The sequence below is a fragment of the Camelus dromedarius genome, chromosome 34 (genome assembly GCF_036321535.1).
Source record: "Camelus dromedarius isolate mCamDro1 chromosome 34, mCamDro1.pat, whole genome shotgun sequence".
Taxonomy (NCBI): Eukaryota; Metazoa; Chordata; class Mammalia; order Artiodactyla; family Camelidae; genus Camelus; species Camelus dromedarius.
In genome coordinates, this window is record NC_087469.1 from 8,402,384 (window position 1) to 8,425,191 (window position 22,808).

The 22,808-nt window shown below is 51.5% G+C and overlaps 1 protein-coding gene across 2 annotated transcripts; it reads right to left on the reverse strand.

Moving 5' to 3' along the window:
• Positions 1–465: 465 nt before the first annotated feature.
• Positions 466–22,213, reverse strand: BACE1 (beta-secretase 1). 2 transcript variants are annotated; one of them, XM_010981401.3, is made up of 9 exons: positions 21,467–22,213; positions 8,475–8,563; positions 6,779–6,995; positions 5,938–6,075; positions 5,096–5,230; positions 4,039–4,140; positions 3,534–3,683; positions 3,101–3,272; positions 466–2,447 (listed from the first exon to the last, which is right to left on the reverse strand). In XM_010981401.3, exons 1-9 carry the CDS (start codon positions 21,725–21,727, stop codon positions 2,206–2,208), a joined length of 1,506 nt encoding a protein of 501 aa, XP_010979703.1. In that variant the 5' UTR covers positions 21,728–22,213; the 3' UTR covers positions 466–2,205. The 2 variants fall into 2 exon arrangements, with proteins under 2 accessions (XP_010979703.1, XP_031299482.1); XM_031443622.2 differs by having other exon boundaries at positions 6,911–6,995; positions 21,467–22,202.
• Between the last annotated feature and the right edge of the window lie 595 nt (positions 22,214–22,808).

A 22,808-nucleotide genomic window follows, 5' to 3' on the forward strand; every position in this document is an offset into this window, starting at 1 on the left:
GATTGGACTGTCATTTTTCTGGAGTAGAATTTAAAAATAGAAATATATAATACATATTTTTACAAGCAAGAAACTGTGGTCAAGATTCTATTTATGCTTAAGAGTTCATGATTTCAGGGTAGAAGGGAAGAAAAACTGTAAAAAGAAAAGTAAGTAAAAGTTTTCTCTTTTAAAGAAAAAAAGTTGGACGATGAGACTTACTAATGAAGGGGTTGAGTTTTATGCCCTGGAAAGAGCTGGGGAAAAGCCAGTTTTCCCCAACATAGGTCGAAATTCTAAAGCAGAATATGGCATCTTCATTTCACGGTAGCAATTCTGGAAGTTTATTTACACAGTAAGTTCCGAGCTGGAAGTGGATGGCCCCCAGTCTTCCGGTCAGTCTTTGTGGTTATGGGGTGTTCCCAGTCAGCCGAAGCAGCACCAAGTGCAGTGGGAATGAAGACTCAGATTTGAAAAAAGGAGAACTGTGACTCAGTATTCTTGTTTTATTGGTTTATGGCTTGTGGGCAGCTGGCTGAGGCCAGGGTCTCCAGAGGCCCTCCTTGTAGTTCCCTCTCCCTCATCAGGTAGCTCCACACTCTGCAGGTCCCATACCTGGAAGTGGTGTGTTGAGCAGCTAGGAATGGGATCCAGTGGTACAGTAAGAAAATTCAGCTCTTCCCACTAACACTGGTTTATCATAGGCGGCTGGGTTAGAATCGATAGGGAGGAAATGAACTTGGTCCTCACTGTCTAGCCCAAGAACCAGCCTGGGTACCCGAGTACTATTAGAAGCAGGGAGTAGAGAGCAGGATAGGGGCAAAGGATAACCTCCCTCAAGGGGTTCTTGGGGTGAAGGAAATAATCCCTGAAGCTGCCATCCTTGCTCCACGCAGCCTTGATACTGAAGGTGATGATGCTAGAGCCAAAAGGCCCTGTGTTCCTGACACTCCTGGTATAATACTAGTGCCACTGTGGGATGCCTTAGCCAAGTAAATGCGGGGGACCTTAGGGTGAGAAGGCAGTGAAACTGCTCTGTATCATGTCAAGATCTTACTATTACAGCTGAACAGGAAGAAATCCAGGCAGGGTATAGGGCACCTGTTGAATGAATCTTCGGGATTCTGATTCCAAGGATTAGATAGGAGAGGTCTCCTGTCTATTCTTCTTAGCACCTCAGCTGCAAAGCTCCAGAGGAATAGGGACTTGGGGGAGGGGTGAACTCGTAGCCAGGAAGACAGAGCGCAGCCCGGCTGTATGTGCTCTATTCCAGGTGCTTTCCCATAGGGCACCTGGGGCTTCTGGGGTCGGGGGTGTTTCAGTGCTGCCTGTCACGTGTAGAGCAGAGGGTTCAGATGGAGACCAGGAATTAATAAGGTAGAAATTTATTTGTTAGATGGAAACTTTTGGGCCTTTTGGGGGGCGCTTTTCACTTAAGAGAGCTAAAAAGAGCTTTTTGGCTGGAGAAGCCCTTCTTCCCATCGCGCTTTTGGTCCGGCTGCAACCACAGAAAAGAGACAGTGGGAAGCAACACCCCTCTTAGAAGATGGGATTCTATCTTGGAGATGCAGTCTAAAACGGGGACTGGTGAGCGGTCATGCTGCTGCCTTTCCTAGCTCTGATCCCAGCTGTTTCCTGTCTTTGCACTCCCTTTCCTCCTCCAACCACCTCCATTTGTACACATTTTGTAATTATTTTTTTAATTCAAGAGGCATCTCTGCACCAATGTCAGGCTTGTCTGTAGAGCCCCTATCTCTAAAGCAAATGGCAAACTGTGCACCCGTTCCTGCCGACTGGCCAGCAGGGGAACACAACTGGTTCTTTCTCTGCCAGGGCACTGCAGAGACACACACTGGGGTCACCTGGGTGCGATGCCACTATTCCTGGAACTAAGAAAAGAATACGTTGGATTGGAGACTCTAGAGGGATGGTGGGCAAAGGTTTAGGATTGAAGTTTCAAGCAGCAGAATTTCCCAGGTTTGAGGTGACCAAGTGTATTCCTGCCACCAGAACGCTTCTTTCTCCCCTCTCCTGTTTCCTGCAGGGGCAACCCCTGTAACCCACCTTGCCAGCTCTTCCTTCTTTCCTGTCAAGGCAGAGGCATTTGGTGGGTGGGTGAGGGTCTTGAGGTGCTCTGGCCACAGGTGCCATCTGTGTCTCCTTGTGACCAAAGGGAACCACCAGATGTGGTCCAGGGGAATCTCTCTCTTCTGCCCATGGGCCACCTCACTTCAGCAGGGAGATGTCGTCAGCAAAGTCATCGTGCTGATGGCGCAGGCAGCGGAGGCAGCGCCACTGACACACCATGAGGCAGAGCGGCAGCATGAAGAGGGCGCAGATGGCAGCCATGACATAGGCTATGGTCATGAGGGTCGACTCGTCTGTCTGTGGGATGTTGTAGCCACAGTCTTCCATGTCCGGGGTGACAAAAGGGCCTTCCACCGCTGCTGTCCTGAACTCATCGTGCACTGGAGAAAGGGCAAATGTGAATGGGCAGCTCTCAGTGTCACAGAGCAGTTTGGATCATACACCGAAAAGGACTTCTCATAGGCCTTGCAACCAGCCCTTGAGGTGGCTGTAGAATCTCCCTCCTTGGAGACATTTGGGAGCAGGACAGGAAGCCATTGCTAGGTGGAAGCTCTCCTCCCAGGCCACTGGGGCAACAACCCTTTCTGGTATACCCATGCAGTAGGAATAATACCTAAAAGTCAGTCGTTCTGAGGTGACCAAAAAGCCAGCCCCACGTAAACCTAGTAAACTCATCTGCTGCCGCTGAAACTCAGCGGCCAGACCCTGCAGCAGCGTTCAGGCCCAGCGTGCAGCAGCTGGCAGGGTCCATTAGGCTCAGCCTGCTGCCCTTGGGTCCAGAGCTTCCCAAAGTGCCGCGGCAGCTCTTGCTGCTCTGGATCTCCCACAGAGGTTGCCAGTCCAGGCGGGGCTCCCCACGCCAGGTGAGACCAGGAAAGCACACGCACGGACACTAGCTTTTACACGACATGTGGACTCCGGCTTGAGGCAACTGTTACTGTCTCCAAGACTGACATGGGCCCGGATACCCTAACTGCTGGCCGGGGTGAACGTGGACAGACAGACCCCACCCCCTCATCCCCGGTGCTCTCACCGTGGCAAGCACTGACGGCAAAGCCGATTCGTTTCCGGGCCCGATCAAAGACAACGTAGAAGCCCTCCATGATGACAGCTCCCATGACAGTGCCTGTGGATGACTGGGAGATGGCGAACTTGTAACAGTCGTCTTGGGACGTGGCCACGTCTTCCACTGGCCGCAGGTATTGCTAAGGATAAGCAGTCAAAGAGTAAGAAAGTATGTCTTCATCCTTCACCCCATCTCTGCCTTCTAGGTATTGATGCCCTTAGGCTGCACTTCTCTTCGTCGTCCCTGAGCTCTGAGGGGTTGACTTTTTTCCAAGAGCCCTTTACCACTGGACCCTCATCTATTTTGTCTTCCGAGTCCTGGGAAGCATGCCTGTTCACTATATCCCAATATATACTTTGTTCTCTTCCTGGGATCCCATTGATTAAGGCCGGGGACATACCTGTGGAAGGATGGTGATGCGGAAGGACTGATTGGTGACCTCCCCCATGAGGTAGAGGGAGATGACTGGGAAAATGTTCCAAGGGGTGGTGCCTGCTTGCCAGCACACCAGCTGTTCCCCTAGCCAGAAACCGTCTGGGAACTTCTCCGTCTGTGTTGGCAAGAAAGGGATAACAATGAAGAAACAGCCTCTTTCACCATCTCGCCGCTCCCATTTTGAAATAACTTACTGGGCCCTTTACTTGCTTTTCCGTGAAATATCCAAACTGGGGAGAAGTAAACCAAAACCCAAGGATTAGAGGAAGAGAGTGGGAGCATAAGGCCGGAACTTTGGACCAGGAGGATTGTGTGCTAAGCAAACTGAGGTCCAGAGCAGAGAACCATTTTTTAGAGATCTAAGTAGGAGGATCTAAGTGTAGGCATCTTGGCTCTTATTGAGGAATGTGACTCTCATGGACTTCCTGTGACACTGTGTCATCTGTACCCTTGTTCTTAGTCCCACTGACCGAGGAGGCAGCCTTGATGGACTTGACAGCAGCTTCAAACACTTTCTTGGGCAGACGAAGGTTGGTGGTACCACTGTCAACGATGCTCTTGTCGTAGTTGTACTGAGGGCGAAGACAGGGTCAGAGGATCGAAAACCTTTTAGAAGCCAGGCTCTGGCCAGAATTGGAGGGGTGCGTCTGACTGCTTAGGGTCCTTCCTGGGTAGGCATCCTGGCTTAGCCACTTCTTAGGTGGATATCCTTGGGCGAGTTACTTAACATCTGTGCCTCAGTTTCCTCATCTTTAAAGTGAGGATAATAGTACCTACCTCAAAGAGTTATTATAAAGTATTAAATAAATTAATATATTTGAAGTGCTTAGAACTGTGCCCCGCGCATAGGAAGCATTCAGTAAACGTTAACTCTTTATATCTTAGGTGGGAAGACGTGCTCCAAATCTTGAAAGTAAACATATCTTGTATAATGCTTTCAGCTTTTCATAGTACATTTATATCTGTTCTAATTTAACATACGTTAAGAATCTAGGTAAGGAAGACCCAGATGGTTTAGCTGCTGTGTACTGGGTATTGCTGTGTTTCAGGCACCTGGATACCCGCTGTATTCATTTTCTTGGAAAAAGCTGTTTTTACTTCTGTTTTGCAAATGAGGAAACTGAAACACAAGATAGTAACTTGCCTGAGGGCACAGGGCTAGTAAATGGCAGAGCTGGAAACCCAGGTCTTTCTGACTCCAAAGCCAGACTCTTCTCTTGTCACACTGCCTCGAGGATGACTTGCCTAACGTCATCAAGCAAGGCGGTGACTGGCGTCCTGGGGTGCTTTTCTCCTTACCAGACCGCAAGCCATGCAGCCCCAGACAAAGTGCCCCCCAGTTCCTAGCCCCAGACCTCAGGTCCCGCTGTGTGACTGTTAAGCTCCTGACTGTTCCAGGCTCAGCCCCCAGCCCTTCTGCAGGTCCTGCACCCCTGCTTCATTCTCCCAGCCTCAAAACTCAGGGTCTGGCCTTGTGCTGTGTGGCCTCCCCCTTACCTCTCCCTGCTTCCCTCTTGGTTTGATTACCTCCTTGCAGTCCATTTTCAGATCCTGTCCATTGATCTCCACCCGCACAATGATCACCTCGTAGTACCACTCCCGCCGGATGGGTGTGTACCAGAGGCTGCCTGTGTACAGCGAGTGGTCGATACCCCCGATGATCTAGGGAGACAAGGCGGCAGTACCCGTGACCCGACACAGAAGGACAGCAAGTCACCCAGAGGGCAAGCAAGAGGACCAGTCATTTCTGGGGTAGCAAGGCCCTCTGCAGGTCACTTTTCTCGAATCCCTGCCTCTAATCAAATCATAGTCTGAAGCGATTTATACTTTCTTAAATATGTTAAGGATGTGTTCAGGGAAGGAGGCTTTCCAGGATTTTTAATTACTTGTTTCAGAATCCCACAGCCCTTGATGTAAAGTTATTTAAACCTAAACTGGCACAATAAATGTTGAGTGAATGATAATTGCTTCTATTATAAGTTTTATTTCCTCTGCTTGTTGGAGATAGAGAACCATTCACCAGTTGTCCTAATTAATTAATAAATAGGCTTTTAAACTCCTTCCATCTCTGCCTGCTGATCATCAGACTGAATAATCTTGATTTGAGAGGCCTTCTTTTCACTTCTTTTGAAGTTTTCCTAATCATCTCTCACGCTTTCCAAGTTTACCATAGGTGCCTCAAAGCCTTTCTGGACTCATGCAAGGGAGAAAAGGACAGAAAATGAAGAGGGGAGGTGGGGAGTATAAAGAGGTTTCTCTCAATTCTCGCGAGTGGCGCCCACGGCTGTGGGGTAGCCTTAGAGGGTGGGGACGCAGAAGGTACTCCTCTGTGCAGTGCCGGGACCTCCCCTCTCCTGGGACCTACTCACCATGCTCCCTCCAACCGAGGCCAGCACTTCTGACTGGTTGAGGGGGAAGCCAGCGCCACAGAGCTGCAGGGAGAAGAGGTTGGGCACGTGGGTCTGCTTTACCAGGGAGTCGAAGAATGGCTCCAGGGAGTCATCAGGCTGTGACAGGAAGAGAGAAGGAGTGAATCTTCGCATGGAAGGCCCTAATGGAAAGGGCTTCCTGCCTGAACTGGAGGGCAAGAGCAAAACTTGGGGGATGTTCCTTGGGCAAGACCATCTTGATGTACTGAGACCTGGTGGAGACTGGGAGAGCAGGACACACGGGCAACACAGACAGGAAAGATCTGTAAGATCGCTGCGCCCCGTCTGCTTAACCTGTTTCAGATTTATGGGGCTGCTTTTATTATTATTATTTTTTGTCTTTTTATTTTAAAGTCGTAGAGTCAATAGAAAAAACAGCCTATTCCTCTGCCTATCACAGTGTCTCTCACCACAATTCTGCCCTCTATAGGGACGAAAGTCACATTTTATCACATACTTTATTTTTTCACTTTTCTTTCTTTGTTTTTTTGGTGGGGGAGACAATTACATTTATTTATTAATTTTTTTTATGGAGGTACTCGGTATCGAACCCAGGACCTCGTGAGTCCTTAGCATGCGCTCTACCGCTGAGCTATACCCTCCCTTCTATAGGGATGAAATTACGACTGCCACCCAATGCCCCTGTAAAGTAACTCTTTAAACTGATTTGTTTCCCTCCTTTATTCAGGTCCCTCCCCTTGTCTCTCCCGGCTCCATTCCTGTATAGCATGCAGTGTGCAATGTGCAGACAGAGCACAGGGCTAGGCCTTGTTCCTCTCACCCTGGCAATCTCAGCATAGGCCAGCCCCAGGATGCCCTCCCAGTTGGAGCCATTGATGAAGAACTTGTCTGATTCAGTGATGGCAGCGATGTTGGCACGCACAGTGACGTTGGGGCCATGAGGGATGCTCACCAGGTCAGTGCCCAGCTCCCCCTCCCACTTGCCCTGGGTGTAGGGCACGTACACGCCCTTCCGGAGGTCCCGGTATGTGCTGGACCTGTGGAAAGGAGGCAGAGAGCTGTGGGTGCATAACCACAACTGGCACAGGGATCTGTCATCTAACATACTCCCAGAGGCCTAATCTCATTTCAGGGGCGTCTGCGTAAGATAAGATGCTGTCAGGCTGCTCAACAGAACACCCTTAGGATCCTTTACCCAGAACAGAATGTCAGGTGACCTTGCAGACAGGGTCTCGCTCTCCTGTGCCCGCAGCTTGTATTCCTAGGTCTGGAGCTCAGGCCCTACGGAGAACAAGCCTAGGCTTTGTGTGTTGTGCCTGCTATGCTGAAGGGACAGCTAGCGGGCACCTCTTCCTCCCCCTTCTCCCCTCCGCCCCCAAGTCTTATGCTCCCAAAGAAAAGGAGCCATTGACTCTTTTGCTGTCTTGGGACCCAGTGGTACCATCTGAGTGGTAGAGAAAGTACCAGGCGGGGCAACTTCAGCAAATTCTTCCAAAGAGAGGGTTTGCACAAGCATCTCGGCAGGGCAAGCGGGCATTCATTACACACCACCTGGATGGAACATCCTCATCAACATGTGTCATCCCCACCTGTGTGGAGTCATGGACCAGGGCTCATGTGTATGTGACGGGGCGGTGATGGGACAGGGACAGGGCGCTGGAACGCATTCCCTTTCATTGACCCTGACCGTGCCCCACACCCTGACTGCTTTCTTTAGATAGGGAAGTTAAAGGGGAAGGAGCAAGAAGGTGGCCTTGGCATCTGCCTAGAAGTCCAAGAATGGGATGTCAGCCTCTATGCACATGTTTTCACACACAGATATGCTTCAGATGTTAGATGGCTTCTCGCCACTTCCTGTTTTTCTGTTAAAAGGGCTCCCAGGTCATCCCTCACTGCCCCTCTTACCTTAAAAACCCACTTCCACCCTCTCTCCCACCCATTGGGTAAGTCCAGCTGCTAGAACTCTGGGAGGGGCAAGGAGGCATTTAGCTTTCAGTCCCTGATACCACACCAGGCAGTGGGGCTTTGGACGACTCTTCCTTCTTTTCCTTGAACTGTGCAGTGTCACTGAGAGTAGCCCCTGGGCGTGAACACAGCGAAGGGGCTGTCGCTGCAGCCTGCTCAGCCTACACTTAGGTGGTCATGTCAGAAAATGGAGCACCACGGAGCGGGTGGGATGAAGTCCCCAGGCCTCCCAACTCAGACAGAGGGAAGGAGCCCCTAGGTTGCCCTGGGAGCTTTGGGGCTGCTCTCCTTCCTCCTTTCCCTCCCCCAGGAAGCTGCCCTGTCTGGGTCCTAAGCTCTTCCTGGCTGCCCTTCAACCTACCCTTTGCATAGTTTACCTCCTTGACCCCCAGCCCCCTTCTCTCCTGGCCACTGTTGGCTTCTTTTCCCTTCCTCTTCCCCAGCAGAAAGGAAGGATGTGAGGAGCTGGTCCTCCTCCCTGAAGCCCTCCCCAACCCTCCTTGGCCCTGGATCCTTGGCAAGGGCCCCCCCTCCCTCTCCCCAGCACTCACAGCTGCCTCTGGTAGTAGCGATGCAGGAAAGGGTGGGGGGCAGCCCCCACGGCAAAGTTACTGCTGCCTGTGTCCACCAGGATATTGAGCTGTCAGAGAAAGGGGAGAGAAGGACATTAGGACAGGAGGCCTGGACTCACCCCCATCATCGTCCTGCAACCCTCACTCCCCAACCCCTTTGGAGTGTCCAGGGTGAAGCTTTCATGACGCAGGACTAGACAGGCTGGCACCTGCTAGTACCACGACCACAGACAGAACACAGGGTCCTGTGACATCGTCATCATGGCCTCAGAAAACTTGTGTTTGCTTCTGTCTTCTCTGCAGAATAGAAACATTTTCTGTGTATCAGAGAAATGTAACTGGTGTGTGTGTGTGTGTGTATGCGTGTGTGTGTGTGTGTGTGTGTGTGTGTATGCGTGTGTGTTTGTGTGTGTGTGTGTGTGGTTTCTATTCCTATTTCTCCCCACCGTCAGCTGCCCTTACTCACTCTGTGTGCTAGCCCAGTCTGTCTGCAGAGCTCGCCCCTTCCCCTCCTCTCTGGTCCTCCTAGGAAGCACGTCACCAGCAGGCTGCCTAGCTCATCCCCCTCCAGCTCAGAGATGAGCTATTCTAGGAGCTGGCACTGGCGAGGGGAGCTGTGGGGACCAGGATGGCATGTTGGGGCCCACATGTTTCTGACCCTGCCTGCCAGAATGTGGCTCCCCATGAAGGCCTCCCCTTCTGTCTCAGAGGTGACACAGACCTGCGCGTCCCACTGTCAGAATGAGTGGGAAGCCAGGAGCCCCGTATGAGGTCCTGGTGAAAAGCCATCCTGCCAGGGCCCTGGTTTTGGCTAAATGAATCCGGACAGGTGTCATCTTGCTGTTCCTTGCTGTGCAGCTCCTTCTACACCTCTTCTACCCCGGCCCTCCTTCACCCTGAGATGGCCTGACCCTCTTTAGTCAGCCCAGAGCCGTTTTTTGATGCTACCTACATCCTTACGGGTAAAAAGATGCCCATCTTCAGAAACACAGTTATTTGTAAAGTGAACCCTCTCTCGTGGACTTGCCGTCTCAACACCTCTGCTTCTCCCCTGACCTCGGGGCCTTCCGTTTCTGCATCACCTCCCCTCAGTGCAGTTAAGTCAGCTGACCGGCTTTGGTGCAGGCTCTGACCTTGTCACCTGGGCAGGTCACTGTGCTGCTCTGGGCTTCACTTTCCTCCTCCCGGATGCTCAGTGGTCCTCTGCGGCTCTGCTGACTGCACCTCCCCCAGCGCCCGCTCCGGCTTCCCGGCCTCCCCAGGGCCCCAGAGACTCCTCTTCACTGTCGCCCAGCCCTCTGACCCTCCCTCCTCCCTCCTTCCCAGCCCCCGCTCCTGGCCTGGTTCCCACTTCCCTCCCAGCCCCTCTGCCCCTGTCCCACTCCCTGGTCTCTAAGCAGCCACCAGCCCCAGATGCTGTGCTTTCAGAGAGAATCAATAGAGCTGGAGGCGAGCAGTTCAGATTTCAATCAACCAGGTTAATGATTAAAAAGGCGCCTTCACCCACCCGCTCCCCAGAGCCCCCTCCCCCACCTGCCAGGACTCTGGTCCCAGCGCCGGGGCTGGCCTCCTGTTTCCAGGGGACCTTGCGCTCACTGGACCCCAAAGAAAGAGTGTCTGCCCACAACACTGGTGCCCGTGGCTGTGCAAAGGGGGACTACCTGGAGTGTGCACCTGGCCGGCTCCAGGAAGATCAGACCATCCTTCACACTGGAATGAGGGTTCCAATGGGGGTTCCGAGTCCCAGCTGTTCCAGGACCCCTCCTCCCAACTCCTCTCTGCAGGCTGCTCCCTCCTCAGCCCCAAGGCCCTGGCACTCATGTTGCCTTCCCCACCCTAGCCTTTCTCCTCACCTAAGGAATGTCTCCCCCTTCTGCCCCCAAGGGGTCAAGCCCAGAGAGGAACGACCCCCTCCACCCCTCCCACGCCCCCATACCAGGAATTCAGGCCACCACTGCTCTCTTGGCCTCCCCACTCCACCCTCCACACACAGAAAGGGAAACCAAAGTACACAGTTGCCATTTCCTCCTGAGCAAATGTCCTTCTGTCTCTGCCCTTTGCACTGTGATCCTGCTTCTGAGAGAAGTGACTTTGGTCCTGTCCTTCCAACGTTACTACCCCTGGGCAGCCTCTCTCTCCTTCCTGTTCCCAGAGGCCTTTTGCAGGGCAGAGGCCTTGGCAACTAGCACCACGCTCCTTATCAAGACAGGGCAGTTAAGATCAGCCTGGACGAGGAGGGTCTGTGTGCAGCCAAACCTCCGTCGATGCCGTCCCCTCTTATTCCACCGAATGGGGCCATCAGATGGACCTCCCCCATCTCCCACAACCGTCACCCCACCTGCCTATGCCTGGGCCCCGGCCTTCCTCTCAGCGGTCCCTCCTCCTGGCGCAGGAGAACTTCCACCTGGAGCCAACTCCCTCCTTCTCAGGCCCCCTGCCCTAGTCATTAGCCCTTTCCCTCAGGTAGACTCAACCATCATGCCTGCTCCCCCCAAAACTGGATTCGTCCTATTGGCATTTACAAATGCTGTCTCTTCATTAAAAAAAAATTCTTTAATCTCACATCCGCCTCCAGCTAACCCTCTCTCTCCTCTCCTTTCACAACCAAAGTTCTCGGCCAAGCTGTCTTCCTTTCTTCACCTCCTACTCACTCTCCAATCCATCCTGTAACTGAGTCTCGCCTCTGTCCCTCCCTCCACTATAAAACAGCCCTTACTACCAAGGATTTCATGTCATCAAATACAAAAGACAGTTTTCAAATCAATCCTCATCTTACTTGGCTTCTCCGGAGCATTCAACGCTGCTGACCCCTCCCTCTTTGAAACACTCTTCCCGGCCACCCTATCCCAGGCTTTCCTCCCCACTCTATGATGGTATCTTTTCTGTCTACTTTGCAGGCTCACTTCTCAAGGCTCAGGCTTTGGCCCTCTTCCTCTCCCGCTCTACTCTTTCCTTAAGCCATCTCATCCATGGCAGCGGCTGCAATTACCCACTATGTCCCCTTCCTCCCCTTTGAACTGCCTCAAAGATACCTCAAATTCAGGATGTCCATGGCTGACCTTACATGGTCCTGCCCATCTGTTTTTCCCCAATGTTCCCCGTGTTAGTCACCATCCATCTGTTCCCCACATCAGCAACTTCGGAGGCATTCTAATACCTTCCTCTTCTTCACGTCTCTGTACGAAGCATCAACAAGCCCTGTCCAGTTAACCTGCTAAAAAGTCTCTGAATGTATTTGTTTCTTGCCACCACCTTTGCCACCCCTGGCCAACCTATCATCTCATTCTGGAATATCGCAACAGCTTCTCAAATGGTCTTGGCACATCCACCCTTGACCTCTCCGATCTGTTTCTGCATGATGGCTGGGATGACTTTTTCAGAGTACAAATGTGACCATGTTACCCTCCCACATCAATGGTTTCCCTTTGCTATTATAATAAAAACTTAAAGCTTTAACGTTTCCTCCACGGCCTGTCATGGTCCATAGCCAGCCTAGCTGGTCCCATGCTCCCCCAAGCCCTCTGCCCACCAGCCACACAGGCCTCATTTCTGGTCCTCCAATCAGCCCTGGCCCCTCCCCCAAAGGCTGTTGCATGGACCATTCACTCCGGCTGCACCAGCCTCCTTTCCACTTGCAGTTCTGTGTTCTCATCTCATCCTTCAGTCTGAGCTCAAAGGGAACTTCCTGAGGGAGAAAGACTGGGTCAATAAGTGGTTAAAGGAAGGAAAAGGGGAAAGAGCAAATTTACCCTATTTTGGGGGTGAGGGAGGAATCTCTCAGCGGCCCCTGAACTGTGGGTGTTTTTAGGCTATAGGTGTGGCTTGAGCTCCGACCTGTCTTCCACTCACCAGACTCCCTGGTTTGACACCAGCAGCCCAAGGGTCTGGAGCCATCTTACTTCTTCCCCATCCCTTGGGGCCAGGCCAACTCAGGAGTCTCTGTAGCCCTTGCCTTTGGATGCCCAGAGGGCCACGGTGTGGGGTCAGGGCTAGGTCAGTGCCAATCACTTAACAAACAAACGTGCCCCTGAGGACCTCAGAGGGACAGGCAGCTTCACGGGAAGTGCTAACAAGCCCCACAGGGAAAGGCACACCTGCCCATTTCACTCTGTGGGCAGGACTCCCCTGGAGTTTTCAGCAATAGATGTTGGGTGATGGGTTGGTGAGTTCAGGATGAGCTCTTTGTTCCCCATATGCTACCTGTCTTGGCCCCAGCTCTCACTAGCACATGGGGATTGCTCAGATTCTTCTAGATGCAAAGAGCCTTCAGAAGTCATCTGTCCATCAGCCTGGAGAGATGGGGACTCTTTCCGGTCCTGAAAGATCTCTAGTTATTAAGATCCACAGCCTTTCTTGGCAGCCTATGCCAGGGTCTTACTACTTTTATATACCTCTGGGAGGGGGTTTTAAACTCTAATTCTTCCTACCAAGGGAAGTCTGTTTCCTTCTGTGTGGGCCTCAGTTTAGAGGGGAGAGCCCTTATAGTCTCTTATCACAAGCCTTTTAGCTGAAGCTGAGATGTCTTTCTTCCATTTTACAGAGGAGAAAACTGAAACTGAGGGTGAGTAAGAACTTGGTCCCTCTTGCACATAAGCCACAAAGCTAGGACAAGGGTCCCTTGGTTCTGACTAACCCCCCAAGTCTGTTCTTTCATCTCTTTAACTTTCCTTTCCCATTTGGAAAGGAAATACATGGTAGATCGCCACACGCACGAATCACACTCCCCTGCATCCATGCCCTTGTGTGATCCCCTCTGACTTTGACTATGGGCTTGGCCATGTGACTTGCATGGCCCAATGGGACATCAGTAAAGGAGGAAAGCAGAGGCTTGTTAAGTGTTTGTGCAGTGGGGGCACTGAGCTCTTGGAGTATGGCCCTGAGATGGTATATGAGGAAGCTCAGTCTTGCCTCCACTTAGTCTGGCTCCCAGCTGACCCACCCGCTGAATGCAGCCACATGAGAAGCCCAGGGAAGACCTGTAGAAGAACCACAGCCAACCCACAGAATCCTGAAAAACAACGGTTGTTGTTTTCAGCCACCAATTTTGGTGGTAGTTTGATATCCTGCATCAGATAATTGATCCAAAACTACCTGGATTAAATCTTGAGATCCTTGACTTTGGGGGCACCTAACCACCCGTATGTCAACTCCAAATACCATCTCTTGTCACTTTCCCCCCCTCTCCCCAAGTTTCTCAGCACAATGATCTCTCACCTCTGCACATGCTGTTTCCTTTGCCTGAAACATTCTCTCCCTGTTTTGTCTGACTTCCATTCAACTTTCAAGTCATAGTTTAAACATCCTTTCTCCTAAAGGTCTTGCCCTGATGACCCAGCCAAGATTAGGTGCCTCCTCTTGCAGGTCCTCAGTAACACCTGTGGTTCTTTGCCTATCACTCATTAAACTTGAAATCATTAATCCAGCATCTGTCTGTCCCACCCACTAGAAGCTCCAAAAGTGTAGGAAGTAGGTTTCTGTGTTTATTATCCAATTCTTCTCTAGCCGTCAGTAGCTGCTCCTTAATAATTTTTTTTTAAGCTGACAGTAATTGCTTCATTTCCTGCAGGTCTCTGTGACTCCACAGACTCTTGCTGTTAATTCTCAGCCGAGGGTCCTTGCAGGGGTGGTTTTCAGTGAGGGTAGGGTAGTGTGTGTGGTGATGATGACAATGGATGCCCACCGTACCCATGAAATTGAATGAGTAGCCGCCCAGGTTCTTAGAAGCGGTTGGAGTGACTTCAGGACTTGCTAGTCCTGGAGCCTTCTGAGTCATCTGCTTCCCAAAGTGGACATTCCCAAACCTGAGCTTACCCAAGGCTGGGACAAGGGGGCAAGGAAGGACCCCAGGAGCCTCAAGTTAGCAGCTGGGCATGGCTGAGGGCCAGCTGAGCACACAGCTCCTGCCTCAAACTGAGTCCAGTGATTGGGTCCTGTCCTGGTTCCTCCCACCTTGACCAAATCAGCTGACCCGATGGAAATGGACTCCTTTCCCAGACGTATCCTTTGTTTCCACTTCTCTCTCCAGGTTGAGGCTGGCAATCAATACTTGGGAGCAAGCAGGCTCCCTGGTGCCACTTACCCCTTCTTGGGCTGTTTTTCAAAAAACGAATCCCAGGGTGGCCAGGTCACCCCAAACTTTATCAAGGGCACCTTTCCCCCTTTAGACAGGATGCTTCATTTCCCCCACGCTCAAACTACACACAACTAATATTTATCAGTGTGTTCTAGTCAAATGAGTTGATGAATATGAATGGTCAAAAAACTTAAATGTTCTTAAAAAGCAGATTAAAAAAAATTTTTTTAAGCAGCAGAACCCTTTTCCAATCTTATGCAGGATTCTAACGTACCAAAGAGAAAAAAGCAGAGATGTTCTGCTTGAGGGAGAGGTTTTGCCTCCTCTGTCTCCATCTCCTCCCAGTGGTGGCTCTCAAGGTGTCTCTTTAGCACCTTCAGTCTCCATGGAACCTACCTGCGAAAACCCGCCCTGAGGGTATCAGAGCCACTGCTACCTGCTTTTCATTGTCAGACAGTAAATCCTTCCTGTTGTTTAATCTGGTCCCATCCACAGGTGACAGGACTGTAATCGTCTGTGAGTCTGTCCTCAGGTGAGAATCAAGCTGATCTCTGGCATAAGCCCATGTTTCCCACCCACCCTCCCTTCCCCCCTGCAACCACCCGAGTGCCTGTTCTTGCTCAGCATATATGTCTCATCGCTGGAGCCATGGAGGGATGCCAGGGTTCACTCCTTGTGCTATGTGGTAAAGACTCCACAGGTGCTGGAGTCGGATAATTGGTGGGATTCACCAACCCGAGAGGCCAATCTTGGAGCCATCCAGCCTGGGCATGGTGGGGTCACAATGGCCAGCAGACAGGGTAGCCACAGAGATCCTGCCCGGAGAAGCTCAGAGCAGCTCTAGGACCAGGGGAATGGTGTTTCCTTTCCAGAATTCCCCACTGCCCAGGCCCCTAGGAGAGATGGCTCCCAGCAGACAGAGAAGTTACTTGTCAGGTAGGAGGGCTTTCCCTGAAAGATGTTTATCTTCCAGGACTTTCAACCAAAGTTTTCAGCTTAGCTGTTTACCGGAGCTACCCAAGAAGGGTTTCTGATCATCTACCTGAGTGAGATGGCAGTCTTCCTCAATGCCTCCCACTCCCAGCTGAATTCTTTCCTTCCTGACTTGGGGAGGCAGAGGAAAAAGGAGTGAAAGGGCAGCCTGAGAGACCTAGAAAATGCCTATGTGCCACCAACCCCAGCAAGACAGTTGTGCTCTCAGGGACTGGAGGACAACTAAAAAACTGGGATCTCTCCTATTTTGTCTGATTTGGAGGGTGGCTCTTTGAGTTCAAGGGGTTTTGACCTTTTAAGTACCAGAATTCAATCAACCAGTCAATCAACAAACCAACCAACCTGGAATTTCTCTGTATAAAAACAACAAAAGCTGACCTATTTTGAGAGGGCCAGGAGATTTGGGGGCAGGTAGGACAGTGGAGGGCGTGGTGATGGGAAAAGTGGAAGGTATAGTCTTGCCTGCTTACCTTTCTCCTAAGCTTCTCTCTCACCCTTTACAGAGGTGAGGACTCTTTATAGACCCCACAAATCGCAATTTGAAAACCATTCTCAGGGGAGGGTCAGGAAAACCATTTGGCATCTTCCCGGGTTTGGAGACCCCGGATCCTCGTAGCTTTCTACTTCTCTGATCATTTTCTTTTGCTGCCTTGACCCCTAATCTACACCTGATCATTTTCCTCTTCTCTTTCCGTTCTCTCAAAGAACAAGCCCGTTTGCTAACTTGGCTTCCATAGTCACCTCTCTGCAGGTGACTCGCGAGTCTTCCTGTCCAATCCCAGCTTCTCTCCTGGTTTCCAGATCCCCATTCCCATCTGGTTGCTGACACATCCACAGGAATTGTCCACTGTCATCTCAAAGTCAACCAACACATCCCAGGCTATAGATCGTTGGAAAGAACCAAGTGTTTGGACTTGGAATCCAAAGACCTGGCTTTGAACCCCAGCTCTGTTCTCTCCTAGCTGAGTAAATTTGGGCAAACCACTTAATCTCTCTGAGCCTCAGTTTCCTCCTCCCCAAAATGGACATGCAAATACCTTGTCCTTATGATTAAAGCAGAAAAATAAACATGGAATTTTGGTCAACTCTACTGAGGTTTAAAACCTTGCTCCTTCTGCTGTGTACCCTGATACAAACAGAGTCAGAAAGCTTAAAAGAAGGGGGCCTTCTTCTCTTCCCTCTCCGCCACCAGGGGCAGAGGACATCCAGTTGAGCTGACAGGTGAATACTGGCTCTCTGAGGACCTCTCCTTTGTATCTTCTTTCAGGCCCTTGTCCTAATTGAGATCCTTGGCTCAGACTGTAGACCATCCAAATTATCCTCCACCCTGGAGCTGTTTTCCTAGAACCACAATTACACTAAACCATTTCCATGCAGCCTTCAGAATGAAACCCAACCTCCACTCACGGCAGCCCTACCACAACTTCCAGCTCCTTAGCATAGCTCATGCCTCTTTCTGAAGTTTTTCTCCCCAAATAGCAAAGCTTTCTTATCTTTCTAGGCCATATTCAAATGCCACCCTTTTCCAGCAAGCCTTTTCTAACACTCTGTCCGAAGCAGCTGCTTCTTTCTTTAGACTGCTGAGACTCACTCTTCTATGTGTACCAAATGCACTTGGTCCTGTATGATATTTGGGTGTTCACGTGTCTGTGTCTCACTCCAAATCGTGAATGGTCCAAGAGCTAAGACCATGACATAGTCTTCTATTCAGCACACAGAAGGTGGTCAAGAAATATTTGTTAAACTGAAAGTTGACCATCACCAGATTTCAATCCTAACAATTAAATGATTGTCTTGTGTTTGAGTAGTGCTGCTCATACTGTTACAATGAGATGACATCTTTTCATTTAAGTGAAGAGAGTGAAAATGCTTTCTCCAGGAGCTCCAGCTCTGCAATTACAATAGCCCATCCACAGTTCTATTTATTTTTAAAAAAATATTTATTTTTAATGGAGGCACTGGGGACCAAACCCAGGACCTCATGCGTGCTAAGCATGCACTCTACCCCTGAGCTTACCCTCCCCCAACAGTTCTATTTAGATGTCTTACACTTTATTGATTCACTCACTCAACACTTTTTAGGTGCGTGTTCTGAGCCTGGCACTGTCATAGATATGAGATAAAGAGAGAGAAGACCCTGCAAAAATTAATTAATTAAAAAAGACACTGTCCTCAAGAGCTTGATGTTTTATGAGGGAAACAAACACAAAAACAGTGACATGTTCTGATAAGTGTAGTAAGGGAGACATGAGTAGATGTCAGGAGAATGGAAGCGGGATCTCTGAAAAACTCTTCTTCTCCCCCAAGACACACAATAGGTGATATGGCAGAGGAGGAAGGTCAAGGGTGAGACAGGGTCTCAGCCCACTGACCTGCCACCTGGCCAACTGGCCAATTATTTCACCTTTCAGACCCCATTTCTTCTGCTAGAAGCTATGAATAAGACTGCTTTATACACTGCAGGAATTACTGTAAAGAACAAAATAATCTCTGGAGAATATATTTTAAAACTTGTATAAACTGTAACCATACATACAAGTATATATCTGTATACCTGTACTCCTGAACCATCCCCCCCTGCCAACTAACAAGTGGTCTTGTTATCCTAATTCATCCCAGATCAGAATCTTGAAATTATCCTTGACATCTTCCTCCTCACCCTTCACGTCAATGTCAGCATGATCGGTCCATCTGCTTTGTACCCTTCCTTGCATTCTGTTCCCCCTCCCTTTTCCATTTTATCACAGCCTCACGCCATCCTTGTCACAGCTTCACACATAGACCTTTTTGACAGAGCCTCCCTCTGACTGCATTTCTCAGTACCATTTTTTCTAAAATTCAGACATCTCTTCCTAAAAGATGGCTTTCTTGGTGTCATTCCCCTGTACACATAAATTCAATTTTCTCCTTATTTCTGCAGACCAAAGTCTAAACCTTATAGCTTGACATTTAAGGCTTTGGCCATTTGGCTCTATCTTATTTACCCAAACCTGTAACATTAACTGAACTGGGTTTCTCACTGACTCCTGAACAAACATGCATAAGCCCAAACACACATAACTCATCCTCTCATTCATGGTGTCCTCGCTTGGTCTTAGGGGATAGGGCAGGAAGGGGTGGACATATAAGTAAAGTGCAACCACAGTTCAGGGGAACCTTTCTCCACTGGGAATGGCCTCGCCCCTCCTCTCCATCCTTTAAGACCACACTCACAGCACATCTCCTTGAGGCCTCCCCTATTTTACTTCCTCCAGAACACCTGTGGCACTCACTCTCTGTACCACTATACTACTATAGATCAGTGCTTCTCAAACTTGAGACACTGCCCTGAGATTCTTTTTTCTTTTTTCTTTTTGTTAGTAGAGGTACTGGGGATTGTACCCAGAACCTTGTGCATGTGAAGCACTCACTCTACCACTGAGCTCTACCTCACCGTCCAGCTCCTGAGATTCTGATTCTGCTCTGGGGTGGGGCCAGAGAATTTACATTTCTAAGTGGCTCTGATGACAAGGGTCTGGGGCCCTCACTTTGAGTACCACTGCTACAGATGACCTTGTACAAGTATTTAGAATTTCACTTCCATGCTAAGCTCTTTGGAGCAGAAAATGTATTTTCTGTCTCTTTGTGGATCAGTCTCCCAACCCAATTGCCTGGTACATAGAAAGTGCTCCACAACTTTCACTGTTACTCGTTCAGGATACTGTGCCCTGCATGTTCTCATTTGGTGCCTACAACAGCCCTGCTGGGTCGGGAGAAAGGACATCCTTCTTATAGACTGCTGCGGGGAGAATCAAAGTCACCAAAGAGCGCAGACTGGCTGGTGTTGGCTTGGGTTTGGAGCCATAAGCCAATCCACAGAGCTGCTCTAACCGTGCTCTCCCTGACACTGGCTCCTTGGGCTAGTGCGGAACTTTAAGCCCGCTTTCCCCTTCTCCCAGGAAGAAACTGACATTCTGGGGGCAACTGCTCTCTGCCAATTTCTGGGCTGGGGGGTGTCCATGGTATTTCAGGGGTCCAGGGAAGTACAGTGGTGGGTCCCCGGCTTTTACGTGTTTTATGCGTAAAACATGGGGGCTCAGAACACCCCAGTTTTTTTGCTTCCTTGCAGAGTGCAGAAGAGACTGAAGTGGCCAGAGAAGTTAGGAGAAAGTGACTTCATATCTACTGGAGGTCAAGTCTCTGTCCAGGTGCATTGTTCTAGGTGCTTTCGCCTACATAGCCTCTGTTAATCCTCACCATAACCTGGCAAAGGAGATCTCACTTCACCCATTTTAAAGACATAGCAATAGCCTCAGAGAGGTTATATAATTTCCTCAAGGCCACGCAGCTGGGAAAAGGAAAAGCTGTGGGTTGTGGATCTGGAATTCCGGGTCAATCTGACCCCAGAGCCCTTGTTGGTCCCACTGCCCCGTCCTGTGTCCATGTCCCAGGGTCATGCACAATTCACACAGCACATCAGTAGCAGAAAAGAGAGCAGGTCCCAGGTTCCTATATTCTCCTGCTCCCTGACAGCACCTGGCTCCTGTTGGCTCAGGCTGCTAGAGGCCTGGATTCAGGCTCTGTCCTCACACTGATTCAGGACTATTTCTGGGGAAGTTACAGGCACAGGCAAGAGGAGAGATAAATTGGGGAGACCAGAATCTTGGATCAGTGGGAGGTAGACCTGGGTGGCCTGGACCTAGGAAGTCTTGATTCTGTCAGGCGGTTGGGAAGTGGAGGTTAGTGTTAGATCTCATGTAAGAGCTGTCTGAGCATTCCAGGGAAGTGTGGTGGTTCCCCCTACACAGAAACACCCTCCCACCTTCACAGACCCTCCCAAGGACAAGCCTCCCAGATGCAGATCCGGGGGAGGGGGTGGCTTAGATGTGCAGGCCCAGATTCAAGGTGACACCAGCACACCCAGAGCCATCCTGCCAGTGGTGCCCAGGCTCACCCACAGAGGAGGCATATGCTCACAGAGGTCAGCCACAGACAGCACTGAGCGGAGGGCTGCTCAGGGCCACAATCCTACCTGGCCAGAGGTGCAGAGGGTGTGACCTCCACCAGCCACCTTGGAGGTACCTTGGAGAATTATCAGAAGGGATAGGAAAAGCGGGCAGCAGGGACTTCTCCACTACCATCCCCCACCCCAGCACCTAGCAGCTCATGGAAGGAATCTCATGCATAGAAGGGGGCTCTGACTCCTTTGCTCTGTGCCATCTATGATCTGTCCTTTCCCAAGGCTCTGTTCAGTCCCCTCTGGCCAATGCCTGGGCAGGCATCATGTGGGGGAGGGGCTGGAGTGCCAAATGCAAAGGCGGGAGGGGGAGCTAGGGGCGGGGGCTGGAGAGGGCAAGAGTTTGTCAGAGCTTCTGGGCTACAGTGGCAGTCACAAGGAACTCGGAAACCTCACTTCGCTGTCTCGTGGCAGCCCAGATGGGAGAAAAGGGCTGAGCCAACTTGTACCGGGAGTCCCTGCTCCTCTAGATGCTGGGAACCATGGGCAGAACCTCAGATGCCAACGACTGGGTGACTGAGGTCCAGAGCAGTGGGGTTGGGAGACTCAGGCTTGGTTTGGGCTGACACCTGTTCACAGTGCCTCTAGGGTTTGGACTCTTCCCCAGGTCAGGCTCCCCCTACTGATGTGTTTCTCTTGCCCCAGATCCTTACAGAGGGGGGTGTGCGTAAGACTGGGAGTGAGGGGAGGGCAGTCAGACCAGCGGGGCTGGGAAGCCTGTGTGGGGAAAGGAAGCGGGAAAGGGGAGCTTTGGGGCCAGCTGCTGCCAATATGATCCCAGAGATCAGGTTTGGGGGTGGGTCCCCCCAGCCCGCACCATTCAGCCCCTTTTAGCAGGTGCCAGCATGCTGCATCCCCAGCCTGTCTCCTCATGCAGGAGGGAGGGGAAAGCTGGCCCGGTGACCTTACCGTCTGTGGGGGGCTGCCCACGGTCATCTCCACATAGTAGCCTTGACCGGACTTGCCCCTCAGGTTGTCCACCATCTCTACAAAGCTGCCCCTCCGGCCGGGCTCCTCTGGCTCCTCGTCGGTCTCCCGGGGCAGCCGCAGCCCCAGGGGGGCCCCCCCAAGCCCGCTTCGCAGGGGCAGCCGGATGCCGGGCTGGGAACCGTGGGCAGGCAGCACTCCGGAGCCCATCCACAGCAGGAGCCAGGGCAGCGCTTGGGCCATGGTGGGTCCTGGCCTTGGGGTGCCCTGGGCTCACTCCGGCCCACGTCCGTCCCTGTGGCCTGCCCCCAACTCCGGGTGCTGGAGGTGGTTCTCAGGAGAGTGAGCTTTGATGCATCGGGGCTCCAGAGCCTGCAGGCCCCTCCGCCAGCCCTCAGTCCAGGCTGTGGGTAGCGGGCAGGAGAGATCCGCAGAGAGAGAGAAGGGGAGGAGACAGATCCGGAGCCCGGCTACATCTGGCCAGTGGTCCAGCCTCAGCAGAGGTCCAGGAGAGGACGACTTGGGCCCCCTGGGGGGCTGGGAGGGGCAGGCATGGCAGGTCGGAGGCTGCTTTCCTGGTCCTCCCGGCGGCGGGCAGCAGGGGAAGGGGTAGGGGTTCCGGGCTCCTGCGGCTGCGTTTGCTGGTCAGGCCACCATAATCCCGCTCCCAGCTCCCAGGCAGGCTGGGGAGGCGGAAAGACTTGTGGCGGCGGCTGTCAAAGCCAAAGGGTTTTCGCTTTTCCCTGGGATCGCTGGGAAGTGTAGTCTTCCCATGGCAGGCAGCCCGGCTTCCGGGGTTGGTGAGGGGTCTGGGATGCCCTCTGCTGAGATGGAGTCCACCCTGCAGGACCCTGGCGGGAAAGGTTTCCTGGGCCCTGGCAGGGCGAGAAGGGCCATCGGGAGAGAGCGGTGGCTGACCTCTCTTGTTCTGTCAGTCCTTCATCCGGCATTTCTGGAACATCCACCGTATGCCAGGCACTCTGCCAGGTCCTGGGGCCACAGAGAGAAATTAAATGCACATGCACCTACAAAAATGATGGGGCATTAACGAGAAGGGATTTGGGGGACGGTTGGGGGAACTGGGAAGACTCAAAGGGAGGAGGTGGTATTTAATTTGAACCTTAAAGAATGGGTGGATTTTTCAAAAGCAGAGATTTGGGAAGCAAGAGTCAGGGGGTTAGGAGGGGATTCTAAGTAGCCAGTGGAATAAGCAAGGGCCAAAGGAGGAAGGTGTAGGGGCAGCCTGCCTTCTCTGGAGCCTGCAAACTGCAGGCAGGTGAGATACAGTCGGGGCTTCTCTCAGCTGAATCTTTTTTGCCTTTGG

Bases quoted from the DNA above. Each gene is read 5' to 3' on its own strand.
- BACE1 (XM_010981401.3), bottom strand. From the start codon at position 21,727: ATGGCCCAAGCGCTGCCCTGGCTCCTGCTGTGGATGGGCTCCGGAGTG. The intron at 8,564-21,466 runs GTAAGGTCACCG...TTTCTCTGACAG, and splicing joins TGGGCAGCCCCCCACAGACG to CTCAATATCCTGGTGGACAC. The intron at 6,996-8,474 runs GTGAGTGCTGGG...TCCTTTCCACAG, and splicing joins CGCTACTACCAGAGGCAGCT to GTCCAGCACATACCGGGACC.